The sequence below is a fragment of the Cladophialophora psammophila genome (genome assembly GCF_000585535.1).
Source record: "Cladophialophora psammophila CBS 110553 chromosome Unknown aczJe-supercont1.8, whole genome shotgun sequence".
Taxonomy (NCBI): Eukaryota; Fungi; Ascomycota; class Eurotiomycetes; order Chaetothyriales; family Herpotrichiellaceae; genus Cladophialophora; species Cladophialophora psammophila.
In genome coordinates this window covers 641,410-660,664 of record NW_006912929.1, presented here as the reverse complement: position 1 = coordinate 660,664, position 19,255 = coordinate 641,410, and the positions used below count along the sequence as shown (strand labels likewise).

Below are 19,255 nucleotides of genomic sequence, written 5' to 3'. Positions count from 1 at the left end.
AAGCGTCTGTCTTCGGTCTCCCCGTCAACGAATATTTTCTCTGCCATCAAAGGTGCTTCAAAGTTGTCTCCACACCCAGGTATGAGTTCAGTTTTGCGTGATTCAGTCTACAACCCGAGTACCCATTCCATTGTGATGAAAACCCCAATCAAAAAGCATAGTTCAACCGAGACGTCACGTTTTTGACGAGAACAAATCCATCATTCAATCTTCTGAACCTCGCCCGAGCAGCCATTCCACTATTGTCACCCCCGCAACCGGCTGACTTAGTTTTGCTAATGATGTGGTCTACGCAGGTACGTTTCCGTGATCTTCGCAGACTGTTCTCGTAGCTTTCCGCTTTTAGCTAGGGAGCTGGTGAGTGTGCAAGTATCGGCATGAGTCGGACCGCCCATGTTTGCTGAGATCGGCGCCGGGATTGTGGGATCCCCTTGCGCCGGATGATCATCGATCTGTTTTTACCAGAGTCAGGCCGTTGATACTGTATGATGTGCTGAACGGCCAGAAACCTTCAATGTCACTTTCCAGCTCTGTCGAAACCAATCCGACAAGACTTGTCACTCTACCAATTTGTGCTCTGATATTTCAACGTCCCTTCAGATCTTAGTCAAAGCCTGGTGGAAGCGTATAGCGCAAGCCTTGAGCCAATCAAAATTTTCTCTACTTGTACATAGATAGGCGGTGAAGCGTGATAGAGCGGTGGCAACCATTTGTGCGTTGTACCGGTAGGATCACGTGAGCCCTCCGGTTCAACATGGCTTTCATTCAAACCAAAGTTCCGTGGATGCCAGCAGCACCATTTCACGATGAGGCCGTCTCTCTCGACCAATCCTTTGTGGTGCGCCCGAGCGAGAAAATTGAACAGGTTACACACAGCCCGTGCTTCGCTCCCTTTGTGCAACGTGAGGCTATCTGGACCTCAGCCCGCAGCGCAGGCTCCAGCAATTACTTACGCGGCAGGGAAAAACTATGAGCATTCCAAACCGCGCTGAATGCACGGTACTCTCCCCTGCCAATACGGCGGTCGATGAGTTGTTGCGTGCTGAACTGCAAAGACGAGCTTCCCTGCAATGCGAGTGCGAGTGCGAGTCACAAGAGCAGACTGTTGGTCCTGGAGGATGCCACGTCAGGAGTCTGTGTGCTGCACTGTGCATGCACCCATGTTTCCATCACGCCAGCCACGCCTGTTGCGAGTGGTTGCTGGAGGTTGGAACAGTGTGAGCATGGCATGGCAGGATGGGTAGGATGGGACGCTGAGGGGTCCATGTCAGAGCCAGCAGCCAGCAAGGCGGAGCCAAGGGATGGGCGACGAATGAAGGTGCCCCCTGCTGATCATGGCCCCATTTGTTGGTTTGAGCCTCTGGGCCACTCAGATGCGGTGGGATGGAGTCGCGCCCCGCGCTAAGCGCGAAGACTACCAACTACAGCGCCCGACTGCCCCCACAGATGACGTTGACTGTGACTTGGTAGGTGGTAATCGGTGTTTCGGAGGCAGCTGGCTGCAGCCGAAGCGGCCAGCGTCGGACCGGGCTGCCAAGTCCAAGTTCCAGGGCGGCGGTGATGCTGTCTGCGTTGTGTCTGCCACCTCGTCGACCACCTTCGCAGGGCAACATGCAGCAGCGGGACTTGCAGCAGCGCTGCATCCAGCTGCGACTATTGCTGCAACTTGGTCCTATCACCACTATCTGTGATGGATTCAGTGATGGGATCCATGCTCCTGTGTGACCAGCCGACGGATCCAGAGTGCCAGAACATCCAATGCAAGGCGCCGTGGCTCGGCCACTGCCCACTTTTCCCACTTTCCCGTCCACCCTCGCTCACCTCTTCTCACCCCATTTCCCTTCCTCTCATCCGCCAACTCATCCTCCCCCCCCTTTCTTTATAACTCTCTTGTCACCCTCCCTCCCCAATGCTTTTCTCTTTTTCCTCTCTGCAACACTCCTATCTGTTCTCACCTTTGCCTGTGATCAAGAGATTACCCACCTAACACACCTCTTAACATCTATCCCCACATCCATCCAACATCACCACCATCACCGACATTACCTTGGACAACCCAACTGCACTCAATCCATTGGCCCATCAGGAATTACTGCTTCTATCATCCACAGGACAACCCAACCCGGATATCCCAGGGATTGCGTTCTTTGCTTTTTTTTTTTTTCCATCTCCATTGCCAGGACAAATTTACCCGAGGAACTCGAATCTCGACAAGCATTTAGCTTGACACAAGCCGGCGTCGCAGCGTGTTGTTGAGGTACTGCAAGATTTTCTTTTTCCTTTGCATCGACGCTAGTGCTTTTTTCTTTTGCCTCTGTGCCAGTTCTCCCCCCGAGGATCTCAAAACGTCGCCCGACTTGCTTCAGGCGCACGTATACCCAATCCTTGCGGCTTTTCGCCCAAGGCTCTCTCTGTGCTGTATGGATACGTTGACTTGGGTCACGTTTCTGAGCACATGAAATGAATGAAATGCAAAAAGACCCTGGAGCCCGACACAGTTTCCCATGGATATCCTTGATACCGCTTTGGAAGGAGCCGTTATATGATACCGGACAAATTTTTACCAAGGAGACTCCTATGGATTGGCCATTTGAAGATAATGCTACCCTGGATCGCGTCTGTGCTGCTACATGACCCCCGGAATACTTCGTTTTATGTGCTTGACATACGACTTCCAACAACTGCGTGATCGACCTAACCGCTTCCCTGGGGACAGTTTATCTTTTGCGACAATCTCGCCATATCACAAGTTCCTGGAATCACATTATTGATGTCGCCATGTTGAGGACTACCATCGAAGTCTGTCACTCCATGAAAACTCACTGTTAAAACACTCAAAAAAATCATTGGAGTGACCGCCAAGGAAATGGCACGGACTGGACTCATTGTTACTCTTCTTTGCGACCTTGCAGTGCACTGGACTTAGAATGCTGAACGTTCGGACGGAACCCAGGGCCTCTGGACTTCGTCGCCCACCGGGTCGCTGTCCCATGCCTTGCTAATCTCGCCTTCTTGGACAACTGCCTTGTCAAAGGTTTCGCCCTTTGTCAAGCATATACGGACGATGTCGACAATCTACCTTTATTGCCTCGGAACTTGCAGCTCTGAAGTGTCTAGCTTCTGCTTCTGACCGGAAGTCGTCGACATACCCGGCCGTTGACCATCTCCGCCCCTCCGCTCGGACATGCCCAATCGCGCCCATGTTTCCATTTGACAATGCTATTGTTTTTTTGGTGTTGCTTGGATGTTTTGTGTGTATGATGGGGGCGAGTACTAACTTGTGTTCGCACTGGCAGAAATCTATTTGCTCAACAATGACTTCGACAACATTGACCCGGAGAAACCCACTACTGGCCACACATATTCCAGGATCTCAAAGCCGGGTGCCGAGGACCATGCCTGTGACTTACCAGGATTCTATTCCTTTTAGTTCTGCCTCCATGGCTGACGGAATCTCCAACGCACACTTTTCTTTGACTTCTACCTCTTCTGGATCGCGCCGGTGCCACGGGACTGCACCTGGCGCCTTCCCCTCTGGACAATATCCTCACAGTGATGACTTCTTCTTGTCAGCGTCTTCTGCAATGACCTATGACTCCATGACCGTGTCTGGCGGTGCATTTGCCGTCCCCGTGATGTCAAGCTTGAGCGGCTTTGATGCCGATCCAACCTCTGAGTTCCTGACAGAGGAGGCTTTCTCAGGCGACAACTCCACAGACTTGAACCTCGTGCCATCGTCGCAATACCATGGACAAGACCAGCCAGAGGACCTGATGATTTCCGGTTACATGAACGTGGATTCTGCGTCCCTCTACCATCCTGGAATGGTGACTCATTTCAGCTCGCCGGGCTTCTCGCTGCAGAGACTGCCAACACCCCCTCCAGAGGAATATGTCCGGGATTGCCTGTCAGCCCAGAATTCGCAGGAGAAGATGTACCCGAATGCCCAGGATTCCACTCTCTATGGGAACAACACCGTCTGCAAGGCGTCACCAGACAGGTCAGATCCCTGCTTTTTCTCCCCCCACCTCATCTGTCACTAACCCAAGCGGCCAATAGCCTCAAAGGACGCAGTGTATTTCGACCTAGGCCTATTCGATCTGCGTCTGAACGGAATGGTGTCGTTGACCAAAGTGTTTCGTCTATCGTGCCTGCTGAAACCCGGAGCCCCAAGGAGGATCAATCGGACCGAGAAAAGGCCAGAAGTGGACCCCTCTACGAAGCCAGGCCCGACAAAAGTGGTCACTATCATTGCCCTATGTTCGACAAGCTCAAGTGCAATCACCAGCCCACCAAGCAAAAATGTATTTACAAGTAGGTCAGATGTGTTGCATACAGGCTGAGTCCTTTCTAACATTCTCATCTCCGTACAGCAAATACGTGGACTCCCATTTAAGGCCATACCGCTGCCGTTTCACGGATCGCCCGGAATGCGAGGATCTCAGGTTTTCTTCCAACGCCTGCCTCCTTCGCCACGAAAGAGAAGCCCATGGAGAACATAACCACGGAGTGAACCCCTACTTGTGCAAGTTCCCGGACTGTGACCGTGCCCGAGAGGGAAATGGATTTCCTCGCCGATGGAACCAACGTGACCATATGAAACGAGTCCACCAATACGAGGAACCTGAACCTCTTCCCAAGAAGAACTCAACCACTCAAAGTCAGAACAAGAGGAAGAAGCCGACATCTGTTCCCATGAGGAGGTCGAACTCCTCCACCTTGGCCAAGGCTCATGCGATGGCGAATGCTGCCATCCAAGCTCAGAACTACGGCCAGGCTATTACCCGGGCCCAGTATGTCGCTCCCGGCGCGTACACTATTCAAACCCAGGACTATGATGCCATGATGCCACAAACAGTGTCAATGGACGATGTCCAGTTCTCACCCAGGCCTGCCATCTCTAGGACATGCCGTGTGTCACCACCTTACTCCGGGGTCTATCCTTCATGAGTTTCTTTCTTTTGTTCATCTTTTAACTCAATGAAATCAATGAAGCGATATATACCCTGTGCAACCTACCTCCCAGATGGCCTCGAGCGTTTTCATCCCTCTTTTTCTGAATTTGCATTCTACCGACCATGGAGCCAGGCTACCTCTGTATTGCAGATCGGCAATACCAAAGGTGTAACAGGATAACAGTGCTGCCGTGTGGGAAAGAAAAAAAAAAAAAAAAAAAAAAAAGTCACGACTCTACCGGATTGCCGAGTTATACTTTTTCAAAACTATTATCTCTTCAGACATACGACCAAGCCACAGGACGAATTTTCCGCCGGAGAAGAAATGTGAATCCCGGAGGTTGTTATATATCCCAGGACTGGCCAACATATCTGCCTTAAGGAGCTTTCTCTAGGATTCATTTCCGGGACGGGCCATTATGCATTGTGACAAATCCTACAACATGTTCAAATGATCAACCAGAGGTGGTCGACCCTTGTCTTTTCTGCACTATCGGCTAGAGGCATTCGGCAAGGGAGGTTGGATAGATAGAGATTTCTTGACAGCAGTGTCAGTACTAATTGTGAATGTACTGTACGCACAACAATGTAGCTATTTTCGGGGCCTGTCTCAGAGACACCAAAACTCGGTTATTCGAGCAAAGAGCTGTGCGTTTCACCTATTAATATGTATATAGTAGCCACCTGATAGCACCGAGGCGAGGCCCCTCCTCGAAAACCCCACCATTAACGAAAACAAAATTTCACCTTGGAACTCCCTTCCACGTTCCTCGAGCAACTCATGTGATGCCAGTGAGTACGCCATCCTATGCATCTGAGAGATCCTCTTCACACCAATTGACTCTCCCTGTAGCTCATCATAATCACAGGCCTCCCCTGCTCGGGCAAAACGTACCGCGCCCAGCAAATCGCTTCCTCGCTGGCCGGCTTCATCCACTCCTCCGCTAATGAACCATCAATATTAAAAAGGACCATCCAGATCGTTCCTTCGTACCATGCGTCTGCCGATGATGTCAACAGCTCAAGTTCTATAGAAAACACTACGCTTCGAGACCAGGTCTACAACGACGCGTCTCACGAAAAGACCGCAAGGGCAGAAGAATTCTCCTCGATCAAGCGCGCTCTGTCGAAAGACAACATCGTGATAGCTGATGGATTAAATTACATCAAGGGCTACAGATACCAGTTGTGGTGTGAGGCGAAGGCCGCGGGAACGAGATGTTGCGTCGTCCATGTGGCTGCGCAGGAGGATGAGTGTAAGAGGTGGAATCGAGAGAGACTGAGAGCCTTCGATGAGGAGGTAGGTGGTAGCAGTGGCGATGGCGGCGATGGAAAAGGAGATTGGAACGCGACGGACAAACCAACGCGGCACAAGCAAGGGGAGAGTATACTGGGCGACCTGATCCCGGAAAGCCATACTGCTATCTACGGCGATCGGGTCGTGGAGAATGTGAATAGCAGGTTACGGTCTTCGTCGATGGACGGGTTGGACAATGAGGATAGCGAAGATGCTGTGGCTCAGACTCTACTAGACGACGAAATGGCTTTTAAGTCCCTGTACATCAACCGGGCACATGCAGACCCTCCATCATCAACGGAATCAAAGCCACCAGAAGCCTTTCCACATCAACCGACGGTTCACTCGCCCTCGATCCCAATACCACCACCAACATCCTCTCCTCCATACTCGTCCTCGACTCTCATCTCCCTAATAATGCGCTACGAACCCCCTTCCCCCTTCTCTCGCTGGGACACTCCTCTCTTTACTGTTCCCTCGTCCGACGCAACCCCTCCGATACAGGAGATCTGGAATGCAATCTATCCCCCGCCCTCCAAACCGACCAGCAAGAAAGCGCTGAGCCAACTACCTCCATCCCAAAGATCTAACGCCAATGGCAATGGCAATGGGACGAGTGAACCTGTCTCACCCGCATCAGTCACGACGCGCGAGAAGCCGGCTGTAGTGAAACCCCACGCAGCGACTGTTCTCCCTCGCGCCACGGCCTCGGACGCCCTTCAGACCCTCGAATCCGCAACCATGGACGTGGTGAGACATCTACTGGCGCAATCTCGCGAACAGAATCTGTCCCAAGGAGGAGAGGGTGGCAACGTGCTCCTCTCCATCCCCCTTCCACAACCGACCAACTCCTCCACCAACCCAGCCGAGCCGCCAACGACAGTGAAAATGACCATCCACATCCCACCCGGCCTTCAACTCTCACAGCCCATGCTGCAGCGTCTCCGGAGAAATTACACGCAAATCCAACGGGGAGGGATCGCTCACGGGCAAGGATACATCAGCGGACGGAGGGAAATCATCGAAGGCTTCGTTGGCTTCTTGGAGGCCGAATGGACTGCAGAATGAACTGCCAAAAGAGGAGAAGACGGGGGAGAAAAGAAACTGAAAAGCATGTGAGAAATTGCATGGCTGGTCCCGGCTTCAAGTTGGTATGCTCATAATGGTATGCTCTCGAGATCGGGAGGAGACCCCACACAGAGAGAGAAGGAGGCGGGGGAACGGGAGAAGGGGGACAACAGAAGACCAACCCAAGGCTCCATGGAAGGGGGCAATCTGATCGATCCCCAGTCCGTTTTCCAAGTCCAGACCTGGACGACAGTACGAGAGAGGACTTCCTCTTCCTCTCGCCCTCCCTTTCTCACCGCCTCCACCAGCCTCACCCTCTCTGTGCCATGACCCTCACTTCGGCGCCCCCATCCATGCGTCCATCCACGTACCTCCCGCCAACTAGCCAACCATCCACCAACGACCTACCAACAAGCCAGCAGGAAGCAAGCCATCCAGTTCCTCAATAAAGCCACCCCCGCCTCTCCACGTCCAACCCAACGAGTACGGAGTAGGTAGTGCTCCCCCTTACCGCGGGTAGATTGGAGCATTGAGATCCCTGCCGGGGCGGCGAAAGACGAGGGTGGTAGGGTTTTAGGCGCACATCTGGGCTGGAAGGACAGGCGGACAGATAGCGAGTAGGTAGGCGGAGCTGGACGATTTTGAGGACGTGGAGATGGATTGGATTGGGTGGGTGGGAGGGGTGGGAGTGGAAAAATGAGGAAAACAACCGGAGAAAGTAAGCAAGTAGAGACAAGCGAGGACTAAAAGAAAAGCATAGGGGAGGAGAAGGGAGAGGAAAGCAAGACGAGTAAAGGAAGCAAAATAAGAGGCAGGGGCCGTAGAGGGTAGAACTTATTCATTCATCAAAGGAGGGTTGCATCAAGGGAAAGTCTTTTTGTATTCCCGACCATCTGTCTTATCTAAATCATTTCTTATCTCGACTGAATGAAGGGCCATGATTCCAGAGTAACTCGTATGCGCTTGCACCCTTCCCAGGTTGTGTCGCCGTCGCCGTCGCCGTCGCCCAGATACCAAAGAAGTCAATATCCAAGGTGTCCCAAAAACAAAACTCCCAACTCGAGCATACTCCCAAACGTGTTTGTTGATGCTGCTTCAACTCCAATCCTCCCGTGAGATGCATTTCTTCACTTCGCTCATCTAAAACATGAAAAGGAAAAAGAAATTAACCAAAATCTTTGCACAAGGTAAGAGAGAGCACTGAGCCCACAAGTATCTCCTCTATGCCTTTTGTCGAGCCGCTAGAAGGTGGGTGTGTCGATCTGACTGTCGAGAAGCATACACAAAGCCCTCGCCGTAAACTGACTGTGGATTATTCATTAAGCCCTCGGTGAGCGTACATGGTTGCATCAAGATAATTGCCACAAACGTTCTGGGGGTATCAACCCAAGAGAACAATGACAACTCCAGAGAAGACAAAAGGATCCGATCGTAGAGATAAAGAATAAATTGTGAGAGTTGAGAAGCGAACAATGTCAATAGGTGGCTTGCAGATGGCATGTCGTAAATGTGGAGATACTGACGTAAGGACAGAAATTTCGCGTGAGCGTTACATTGGACCTTGGAAGGACACTGCAGTGGTCCGTGATCCGCATTGTATTCGGAAGGTGACAACATTAAATCGAGGTGCTGGAGGGGCTGCCCATTGCAGTGTCGGCTGCATGATGATGAATTCCAGGGAGTTTCTCCGGAAAGAAGGTCCTTTTGAGCAACTTTCTTGGTGGGTGGCTAAACATTCGCGTTGGGGTCAATCACATGCCAAAGTCAATGTCCCCTCGGCACACCCATTTTCGACCGAGAAGCCAACCGGTGGCGAGAACTTGTTGGAGGAAAACACATAGATGGTTGAAGGACATCGTGAAATGTTCTCTTTAGAGTGAAACGTCTCCCAAGTCTCGCATTAAACAAGCCATCTGTGCACGTTTTGCGGCCTCGGCCAGAAAATCAGGCGGCAACTGGCCCGGATTCATTGTCTGCGGGTAGGCAGGATGCTCTTTTGACATGGAATTCGTGTGCGGATGTAGATGTTGCTGTTGCTGTTGTTGATGCACCTGAGGTTGTTGGTCGCCAAACGGCTGCTGCGTTTGATAACCGGCATGTACCTGCTGGGAGGTATATGGGCTAGGCTGGGAGTAGGAGCCACCAAAGAAAGGACCCATCTGCGCAGCCGAGGGCGAAGGCAACGGGGCGTGAATATGCGGGTGTCCTTGCTGTTGGTGAGGCATGAAGTGCGACTGTATTTGAATGCGATGCTGTGGCTGTTGAGGGGTAGGAGGCGGTGGGGGAGGCTGTAGAGTGTCGCTGACCGGACTTGGGTGAGAACTCGTCGAGGCACTCGAGGGTTGCGAAAAGCTGTTCGTGAATGTGGAAGTAGGACGACCACCGCTCCTTTGCTGAAATTGTTCTTGTTGTAAATGGGAGGAGAGTCGGGCACTCCGGCGCGGATGGCTGCTCATTTTGACAATCAAATCCTAGGCGCAGGGCGGAGGAGTGTGTTTCAAAACCCACGTAGCCGCTGAGCACGGCGGCTTTGTCCCAACTCAATTGTCTCCTTCTTTTCTGAAAACAGCGCGCGGCTAGAGGCTCTTCGCAACAAAGGGACTGCAAGAAGGTCGCAACCGGTCGTAGGTTGAACTTGGACGGTCGTTGCTCTGGAGGGTGGAATCAGGCGCAGGGAGGGAACACGAGGTACACAACAAGAACAAGAGTCAAAGTGAGTGTAACAGTGACCTCGCCGCAAGAAAAGCCGGGGGACGGAGAATTAGTGCGGCGGTCAATTGGGAATTTGGAGAGATCAGCGAGAGCCGGGCACCTCAAATGTCAATTTCTCCAAGTTCTTTTTGGCCTGCGCTCTCTAGGAGAGGATCGGAAACGGACCGTCGAGGAAGCTGGGGGACGATGTCTGACCACCCAAGGGGGGCGAGTGCGCTACTTTACAGTCAAAGGAATCGATGGCGAGGTCGACCGAGGCAGCGGTTGGCTGGCGGAATGAGCAGTTCGTGGGGGAGGACGAGATGTGGAAGACTGCCGTTTGTACGAGTTCTGGGAGTCTAGAGACTAGGAGAGTCTGGAGTGGTGCGGGGCGCCTGCAATTGGATGGCCTGAGGCACGTTTTCCCGAGCTGATCTGTGGGGGAACCTGGTCGAGAGATGGGCCGGCCACGTAGAGGAATCGATGCAAGATCGAAGACAGAGGTTCAGATCAGGGGGAAGAGATAGTCGGAAGGAGAAAAAGGTGAAGAGAAATGGCAGGTCAGTGATTTTGACACCATCAAGAACGAAGCAGCGCAGGCGGCAAATGAGAGAAAGGCATCGGAATGGCGGGATCACGGGACCGCAGCTGCGAACTGTGGACTGCGAACACTGCGGTAACAAGGCGACGGGCAGATGCGGGATCGAAAACACCCACAATCGTGACCTGTCCAGCATGTTTGCCCTTCTCATTCTTCCCACAGGCCCCGACAATCTGCCGACCAGCTTCTTATTTGTACTAAAAGTACCACACAGCCAGCCCTGATGGCCCCATGATAACATCCAATGCAGTGGTCGGTCAGTCTTCCCAGCGTCCTTTACGCATTTGCCGAGGTCATCTGTTCCTACCGCTTTATCATTGCCCCGGCGAGAAAGTGTTCAGCTACATATGTACAGAGTGAGGTGATTGATGACATATGAGATAGGCAGTGCCCTAGCGGTGCCTAGATGCTCCATTACATATCAGGTAGCCCTACCGAGTACTGTACTCGCGCGCCATTCCGCGGTCCTTCAACGGCAGTCCTCCGTGGGACGTACCAAGGACGTACCAAGGAGTAGCTGGACCTTGGATGGGTACGAGGTACTCGGGTACAAGTCAGGGTCTGGACGTAATAATACTCCACACATCTCCCTCGCAAATTGGGAGCTCCTTTGCGGCCATAACAAGTAAAGAGAAACGAGACTGCCAGTCTGGTGTCAATGACCTGAGTCAGGCCACCACCAACAATCTTTATCACATCATCGTCCTGCAGAATCCGGGCCACCTTTGCATTAGTGACCCAGGGCACTATCCACCTACAGGATCTCGCGTGCCTTTTACTTTTCTCCAATTCCTGTCAGATACCCGCTTGCACAGAGGTATCTTAGCTCCATCGGTCAACACTCAATGCTAGTGGCAGACCTAGTCCGGAGATATGTATTGTCATCCGATTCTCACCTAGCTGAGGTCGCTGGCGGCCTATGAAAAGCCCAAGGCTGGACTCTTCTCAAAAGTGCCTATCGCATTGAGCTCCCACAGCTGTTGCGGCAACGGTTGGAGGAAATGTGGCGGAAGGAATGACTGCGCAAACGCGCCCGCCAAACTACCGCATGGACGATGATATACTATGCGCCATGAGGCAGACTTCTGGCTACGACAAAGACATGGCATCATCCAAAATCCACCGAGGCGGTCCCAAGACAGCCGAGGAACATGCAACTCCAGGTATGTCGGTTCAGATGCTGTCCGTGTTGGGGGTGACCATCGAGGCCTTGGCCAATAATACGTAGAGTGCAGTAACCAAGTCAATGCTGCGAGTGGTCCTTTTTCAATTGGTTGTATGGTTGAATTGCTGCTTCACACTTGGCTGCACCATGCTGGAGGCCGAAACGGCGGCTAAGAACCGTCTCCCGAGGGACAAGTATGAGTCTTCTCGATCTTGTCAGCATGGATTGCATTGTTAAGCGCTCAGTTGAGTCCATGGGTCAATGCTAATGACTAGGTAAACTTGAGAAATTTGTCCCACACGCGTTTCGAGAGTCTATGAGCGTAGTTATTAATATCTCCGGAGCAGACCCCTGAAAAAGCTGTCCTCCAGCATTGCTTGGCGAGAAGGCCATCAAGGCCAAGGTTGCATTGCCCCTGTGCTTGGATATGTACTCGGTACCGAGTACCAGATGTCGCGCTTGATCTGCAACCAGGCTCCATATTATCCGATCATTCCTGATGCTACTTTCGCAAGGAAATCCGATCTGGCACCATTCCGACACCCAAAATGACGATCCCGAGCTCAAGGCCATCGGGAAAGGACGGAAGCGGAGGATGGTCGTACTGTCTCCCTGAAAACTGGAGACAGCAAGCTCAGGTAGCCAGGTAGGTATCCACGAGGATGAAGTACTGGTAACAATGTATGATCCGTCTCGAGACGACGCACTGGGTGGCACTACTATCACATGATATTGGAAGTGCTTGATTTGGACTGCCTGGAGTCATCATCACCATGAAGACACATATCGGCTTCACAGTCCTACAGCGAAGGTTTCGAAAGACTGGTGAAAGACGGTATCCGATATCTGTGTGATGCTTAGTGACTTGGCGGTGGACTGAGTCCCTTTTGTGGTTCGAGGCAGCTCTGTCACCTGTTCGTAGCAGATATGGGCCTCATTATGGATCGTTTAAGAAGCCAATGAAAATCGTGAATGCTTCAGAGCTTCCTTCGTCAAAGCTCGCAGCGGTAAGGCGATCGCGTGCAGGCATGCAGTATTTGCGCAGGAGCACTGGCAGCATCATCTGAGTCTGATTCTTGTTTGAGCGACGCAAAAGTTGCCTAGGGAAAATACGGCGGATCATTGAACGTGCCCAGCGCCACGTTGTGGGAAAATTTGCCCTCGTTCTCTGCCTCTGTTCTTTTAATGTTGGTAACATCATCTGTAGCATCCTTTCTGCCATATTTACCACAGAACATGACGGCTCACAGCGAAGATGCGGACGATTCCACATCCCTTGACATGTTTCAAGAGCCTGCTGATTTCTACGAGCCCGAAAAGCCACCGACCTTCACCAGCTACACCCTGAAAAATGGCCAGCGTCTCACGCTTCGACTTGTAGGCCATAGTCCTCTATGGGTGTGATTTTGGTCAATTCATCTGGAGGTTTCTTCGTCCTGCTAATTACTCGTCAAGGGCCATCTGCTCTGGAACGCGGGTCAAGTCGCGTCCATGTATCTCGAGAAGAATGCGAAACAGCTCGTGCAGAACAAAACTGTCTTGGAACTGGGTGCTGGTGCTGGCCTTCCTAGCCTAGTTGCCGCTATCTTGGGAGCTCGGAAAGTCGTGGTGACAGACTATCCAGACCAAGACTTGATTGCAAACCTGCGTTACAACGTGGAGCATTGCACCGCTTTAGCGAACAAATCAAACATTGTAACAGAGGGCTTCGTTTGGGGCGGCCCGTGCGAGGCTATGAAACACCATGTTCTGCCTGATACTGACGGATTTGATCTTTTGATCCTGGCCGACATCTTGTTCAACCACTCGGAGCATGCAAAACTGCTGACCACACTCCGTGATTGCTTGAAAAGGACAAGCGAGTCAGTTGCTCTTGTGTTTTTCACGCCTTATCGTCCTTGGTTGCTTGACAAAGATCTCCATTTCTTTGACCTGGCTCGCGCCGATGGCTTTGTGGTTAATAAGATATTAGAGCAAACCATGGATAAAGTCATGTTTGAAAACGATCCCGGAGATGAAACACTTCGCAGAACTGTCTTTGGATATGAGGTCAAGTGGAAATTTCGAGCCTAGAAATTGGGCTTTGGCTTATCGTCTCGCTCCTTCTCATTACTGGGAACTTAGAAGGAAAGCTCAGTGGGCGTCGGCAACCCTGGCTGAGCGGCGCAGTCGATTTCTCAGGTGTTTCTCTCGCTCCCCAAGACCAAATATTATCATCCCACCAACAGCTGCTGCACCCGCTCTCTCCAACAGTATCTGATTCCTCACAATCGTTTTTCAAGCACTGTTATTACGCTCTTTAAAGGTATGTGATATCCCGGCCCCTAGACATGGTCAGAGGTACGAGGTCACTGAACCACAAGCTGACATGGTCGCAGAATTCCTATCCCTACGTACCATCCCTAACCCATATCTGAGCCGCCATGCTGCAAGTGAAGGAGCTCTAGGAGAGCGCAGTCGTTGGTTGCTGTGGCAGACGTCGAACAAAGCAGGTTGAGGAGAATCAGCCAACTGCACAGGCGACGCCTAGTAAGTCAACCCCACGACGTGACACCTCTCTGTATCACACCTGGAAACAATCATGCGATGATTCCAACGACTTGGGCAACGTCTCAAATACCAGTCTACGAGACTGGTCCTACTTCCATGACACTGCATGTCTTAATCACGCAGATTGTGATTTCCACCTTCTTCATCCTTCTTCTCCCCAATCACTTCCCTTGATCCGCACACACGGGCGCATGTTAGCCACCACGAGACGTTGTTGACACCTTTCTCTTCAGAGGACACAAGCCCTGCAGCCCCGAAGACACCAACGCCAAGCGTCGAGAATCCTGGTGCGGACCAAAGAGTGACTAGAGACGGGGACGTGTGGGTGGTGCCAGATGTTGGCAGGTTCTCCAAACGAGCCGTGTACACATTTGAGGGACACTTGCTGCCCGATGGCCTCACAAAGAGCAACTACACTGTTCACTGCAGGGATTCGGTTAACATTCCATACAACGAGCGATACGACCCGGCAAACGTTCGGTGCTCCAAGGGATTCCTCCGTTTGACAGTTCCAGGAGGCCAGAAACCCTCGAAGCAGAATGGCTATGCAATCAGCTGTGCTGAAGTAACGACCGCGGATGAAAACATCTTGTACGGAAGCTTTCGAACCACTGCCATATTTAGCACCGAACCCGGCACCTGCCATGGTCTGTCTCCACGTTAATCGTCTTCTCGGAAACCGTATATTCTAACAACGATAGGTATGTTTTTCTACAAGAATGACACTCAAGAGTGTGATATCGAATACTTGACCGATCCGACATCGCTATCGAACAACGGCCCCGACGCCCCAATACCCCTCTGGTACACAAATCAAGCCGTGGAGCCCACCAAGATAGACAAATCGTGCGAAAGTGGACCGGCTCCGTCTAGCTGCACCACCCATGCCCATGAGTATCGAATTGACTGGACCGCGGACTTCACAGCTTTTTACATTGATGGCGTTTGTCAGAAAAACTTCACCGACAACATCCCAAACGTGGCGGGCCAAATGGTCTGGAATAACTGGGCGAACGGTGATCAAGGTGCGTACCGGGTGTGTTCCGGTGTTATCACAGCCGTCCCTAATGACTGCTGCAACAGGTTGGACAGCTGGGCCTCCGAATCGTGACAATGTTTTCAAGATCCAGAAAATCGTCATGTACTACAACACAGCAACCAATGAGTCAGGTGATTCAAGATAAATGCAGCTGTTAAGCAGTGCCCATTTAGGGAGGTCAGGAGTGAAGAAGGTCGAGTGCACGAATCAAATCCATGGCAATCAAGACGGGGCTGGGCCCTCGTCTACCTGGCGGCCGATTGACGAGCCGCTGATATGCACCACCAGCAGGGTTTTGCTCGGAATCGGGTATTGCTAGATTAAATTCAAGGTCCATTCATAATTGGTCGATCAGTTTCGAATGAAGGTGCGTTTGGAGTGAAATATTCTTGACTGGAGACGTCCGCCGTCCTCATGACAAACTCAGTGCGGTACTTGCTGAGGGCCCTGTTGAGCGATGATCCTGCACAAAACATGGTGACTGACGCAGGACCGAAGCTGTGCTTATCGAAGATGGCAGTGGCCCAACGGTATCTGCCCGAAAATAAAGTGCTTGCGTATGTACAAGGTCGGTATCGCTCTCTCCTCGTATCCTGCCAATGCCGTCATTCTCTTCCCGGACCTGTCAGAGCCCAGATTAGCGGCACGTCTCACGGTCCTATGGAGGTATCCACCCGATAACAGAGCATGTGGCGCTGGTCGGGAGATGTGCGTCGTCACTGACGGCGGACATCATCTCCCGTCGAAGGGAGCGAGGAGGCACGCTTGAGCAGCTTCCCACACTTACCTAGGGTCGTCTCTCTTTCGTGTCTGCACCCAAAGTCTAATTCTAAATCCGGCCAAGTAAGTTCATTCAGAGGTTTTGTAGCCAGCAATGATGGGAACATGGAGAGCCATCATTGTGGTGGATCGGGGGCGTGGCATTTCTGGGGTTGAAGTTGACGTGCGTCGTGCATGGAACATTGATTGCTGGAAACAACCGCCTGGTGGGACTTGGACTAGGTGGACGAGTCATGGTCTCGAGGGAATCTACCTGGCGAAGCGCGCCTTCTGGAATGCCGAGAGAAGCCGTGCAATACCCAGTACGAAGGCCCGGGCCAGGCATGTTTTCTGGGTCAAAATTCTAGCAAGTATATTCCCGAGCAGAGATGAGTCTGGCCCACGTTACCGTGTTGCGTACCCCGGTTGGTTATTGGCCGAGATTTCGAGACGCTTCGGAGCAAAAAAAAAAACCCCCAGTGATTCGTCTTGTCAGGTTCTTGGGGCGAAGCCTGCCGTCTTTCGCCATGATTTTACCCTGTTCGTTGCCGCTTGTCAATGCAACTCTTTCTTCCTCCGTTGTCCTCTTCCGAGGCCGTCGTCATCCTCAGAGTTGCAGCCGCCGGCGAGGGAAGGCCGGAGAAGTCATTGCGGGCCTCAGGCGGCATGCCGCAGAAATAATACCGCACAAAGGGCTCAAATGATGACATGAGAATGGGATATCTCCAAAAGAAAACCCCACGATAAAGCACAAAGGTAAGCCAGCGAAGTTTGTTCCATCAAAGGAAAGAGAGAGCGTGAGGGTGGGCAGAGGCGAGGTGAGTGAGGGTGAGGTCCAACCCACTTGCAAGCAGAGAGGCGGGGTCAGGTGGGTGTCCACTGCGCACTTTACGCCTGTTGCAGCCAAGAGAGAGGAACAAGCTGGGCGACCCTAGGCAAAGGCTCAACGAAGCAACCCCTCGGTAGCAGCCCACCAGCTCCTCGGTGGCCTCCTAGCCCCCAATAGGCGACACTATGCTTGAACATCCCACCCCGCGAGGGGCGATCGACAGGTGGTGTCCTCATGGCTCCCACTGTACATTTCGACATCCCACCCTTTTTCCTTTTCCACCTGCGCCGCTTGCTGCAAAGCCGCTTTGGTGTGCTGCAACTGCGCCTAGTGAGCCCCGAGACCCCTACTCACCCCTCATTGGTGCCATCTCCACCTCGCTCAAACCATCCAACGAAAAAACTATTCTCTTCGTCAATCGATCCTATCCCAGCCGATCAGAGTTCGTTCCTTTGACGACCCCGTCTCCGTTCTATGCGTTATTGTTCTGCTTGGTTGCGTCTCTTTTCACCTTTTCGTCTTTCTTTTTTCCCCTAGTCCGTCGACCCTACCCCCGGTTATCCTGATTCTCTCAATCTTTTCCCTTCTCCATTTGAACCTCTTCCCCTCGTCGTTATTCGCTGTCCGTCATTTACTTCCAGAGTCCCCTCGTTGGCACCCGAAGCCAACTTGGACCCTCTCTGTGCCGCTCGTTCATGGCAGTTACCGTCATAGTATTAATTGCTCGCCAGTGCCACCTGTTGGGGAACTTTTGAAACTCCCGGTCGACGGTTAATTACCCTGTCATCTCCGCGACCTGAGACCTCGTCCATCTTTGACACGGACTTTCGGATCCTTCTGTATAAGGCCTCGACGGCCCTCGACGGCTTCTCGCTCGCTGAGTCTCATGACGCCGTGACGCCTCGCTTACTTGGGGTTGTACAAACCGCTCTGCATACGCGCTGCTGCCCAAAGCTCGCCAGCAAGAACCCTGCCATTCGCCGTTGCGGCCCTGGACGGACACTTGTTTTGGCTGTTCCTGCACACGGCCCTTCCTTTCCCCCGCGTTTCCTACGCCTCAATCCCGGACGACCAGCACATCAGTCGACAGACGCCGAAACCTGTTTGTCTGATGCCTCAATGTGCACGCGTCACCTATTGAGAATGCCACTATAGCGCTCGGACCTTCGAAGCATTTGCCGTTTCATTTGCGCCTTTCTTTTTCCCCTTAGATAATCTCCACTCTACAGACGACTGGGGCGATCTCCTACAACCATTTCACCCAATACTCTGGAAAAGGACAACTCTCAAGATGTGCAAGGCCCATGTGCTACGGTTTTGTTGTGGACATGGTATTCTGATGGGCTTCGAGATATGCAATTTGGGGCCATGCCCCCTCCTCAAGACGACGGGAGTGAAGCTCCCCCAGCAACCCTACAAATGCTACAACTGTCAGAACAGGCTGTCGGGCTCGAACCTTCGGCCTATATCGTCACGAGGATGCTCCTCTTCGTCGACTGGAAGTTTAGATTCCAATTCATCGGGCTCCTCTATCACGCCGCCGTCCTCTCCGATATCTCGAGTGCCCTCCAAGGTCGCCGCCCCTCTACCAGGCGTGGCTCGACAGCCTGCAGAATGTGGGGAGTTGGGACGCAGATTTAGTCGATCAACATCATTCTCTTCCAAGGGATTCCGTTTTTCGTGTACTTCGTCTTCGCACTACCCGACGCCCCATTACATGGGCTTGCCGACGTATCTACCTCACCAGGATCACCCTTGTCCGCCTTGTCAATTGGAAGATTTCCGCATGAAGGCAGACAGGGACGCCATTGCATCGGCACGGGCACAATATCCTCACCTCACATGCGAGATGCTGGTAAGAGATGGGCGAAGGTGGGAAGAGTGGCAGACTAAGCCGAGTTTGGAGAAGTTTGTCGAAGAGAAGCGGTCAGACGAGAAGCAAATGTGGCTGCACGTCACGAGGAAGTGGACTCAGGATTTGAAGAAGGTGCGGGTCCTTGTAGCGGAGGAAGATGGATTGGGCTTGCTGGGATGAGGGAAATATTGATTGCATTCGGAGTCTGGATTGGCAAAAGGAGGTTGTTATACGCTTGCTTCCCTGGGAGACGAAAAACGGGGAGGATGGCTGGCTTCTCATGATACCCACCGGATGGCTGGCGTCGGAACTTATCGGGAGGGTGTCTTTTCCATTGCTTCCCAGAGAGTATAAGGGATACACAGTGCTCTCAATGGTCGATATAATGCACAAGAAGGATTTCCAATTCCAACGTGACTAGTATTCAAGTATCCAAGTATCCAAGC

The 19,255-nt window shown here is 52.3% G+C and overlaps 6 protein-coding genes across 6 annotated transcripts; 5 read left to right on the top strand and 1 right to left on the bottom strand.

Annotated features, from left to right (window-relative positions):
- Positions 1–3,584: 3,584 nt before the first annotated feature.
- Positions 3,585–4,950, top strand: A1O5_05876 (uncharacterized protein; the record flags this gene model as incomplete). The annotated part of the gene is made up of 3 exons (XM_007746473.1): positions 3,585–4,000; positions 4,060–4,314; positions 4,374–4,950. 3 exons carry the CDS (start codon positions 3,585–3,587, stop codon positions 4,948–4,950), a joined length of 1,248 nt encoding a protein of 415 aa, XP_007744663.1.
- A 791-nt stretch (positions 4,951–5,741) lies between these two features.
- On the top strand, positions 5,742–7,320 carry A1O5_05875 (uncharacterized protein; the record flags this gene model as incomplete). Its single annotated transcript, XM_007746472.1, has 2 exons — positions 5,742–5,747; positions 5,809–7,320. The coding sequence occupies 2 exons, from the start codon at positions 5,742–5,744 to the stop codon at positions 7,318–7,320; spliced, it is 1,518 nt and encodes a 505-aa protein (XP_007744662.1).
- A 1,871-nt stretch (positions 7,321–9,191) lies between these two features.
- On the bottom strand, positions 9,192–9,776 carry A1O5_05874 (uncharacterized protein; the record flags this gene model as incomplete). Its single annotated transcript, XM_007746471.1, has 1 exon — positions 9,192–9,776. The coding sequence occupies one exon, from the start codon at positions 9,774–9,776 to the stop codon at positions 9,192–9,194; it is 585 nt and encodes a 194-aa protein (XP_007744661.1).
- Positions 9,777–13,013: 3,237 nt separating this feature from the next.
- On the top strand, positions 13,014–13,850 carry A1O5_05873 (uncharacterized protein; the record flags this gene model as incomplete). Its single annotated transcript, XM_007746470.1, has 2 exons — positions 13,014–13,154; positions 13,233–13,850. The coding sequence occupies 2 exons, from the start codon at positions 13,014–13,016 to the stop codon at positions 13,848–13,850; spliced, it is 759 nt and encodes a 252-aa protein (XP_007744660.1).
- Positions 13,851–15,030: 1,180 nt separating this feature from the next.
- Positions 15,031–15,511, top strand: A1O5_05872 (uncharacterized protein; the record flags this gene model as incomplete). The annotated part of the gene is made up of 2 exons (XM_007746469.1): positions 15,031–15,352; positions 15,411–15,511. 2 exons carry the CDS (start codon positions 15,031–15,033, stop codon positions 15,509–15,511), a joined length of 423 nt encoding a protein of 140 aa, XP_007744659.1.
- A 2,734-nt stretch (positions 15,512–18,245) lies between these two features.
- On the top strand, positions 18,246–18,989 carry A1O5_05871 (uncharacterized protein; the record flags this gene model as incomplete). The annotated part of the gene is made up of 1 exon (XM_007746468.1): positions 18,246–18,989. The coding sequence occupies one exon, from the start codon at positions 18,246–18,248 to the stop codon at positions 18,987–18,989; it is 744 nt and encodes a 247-aa protein (XP_007744658.1).
- Between the last annotated feature and the right edge of the window lie 266 nt (positions 18,990–19,255).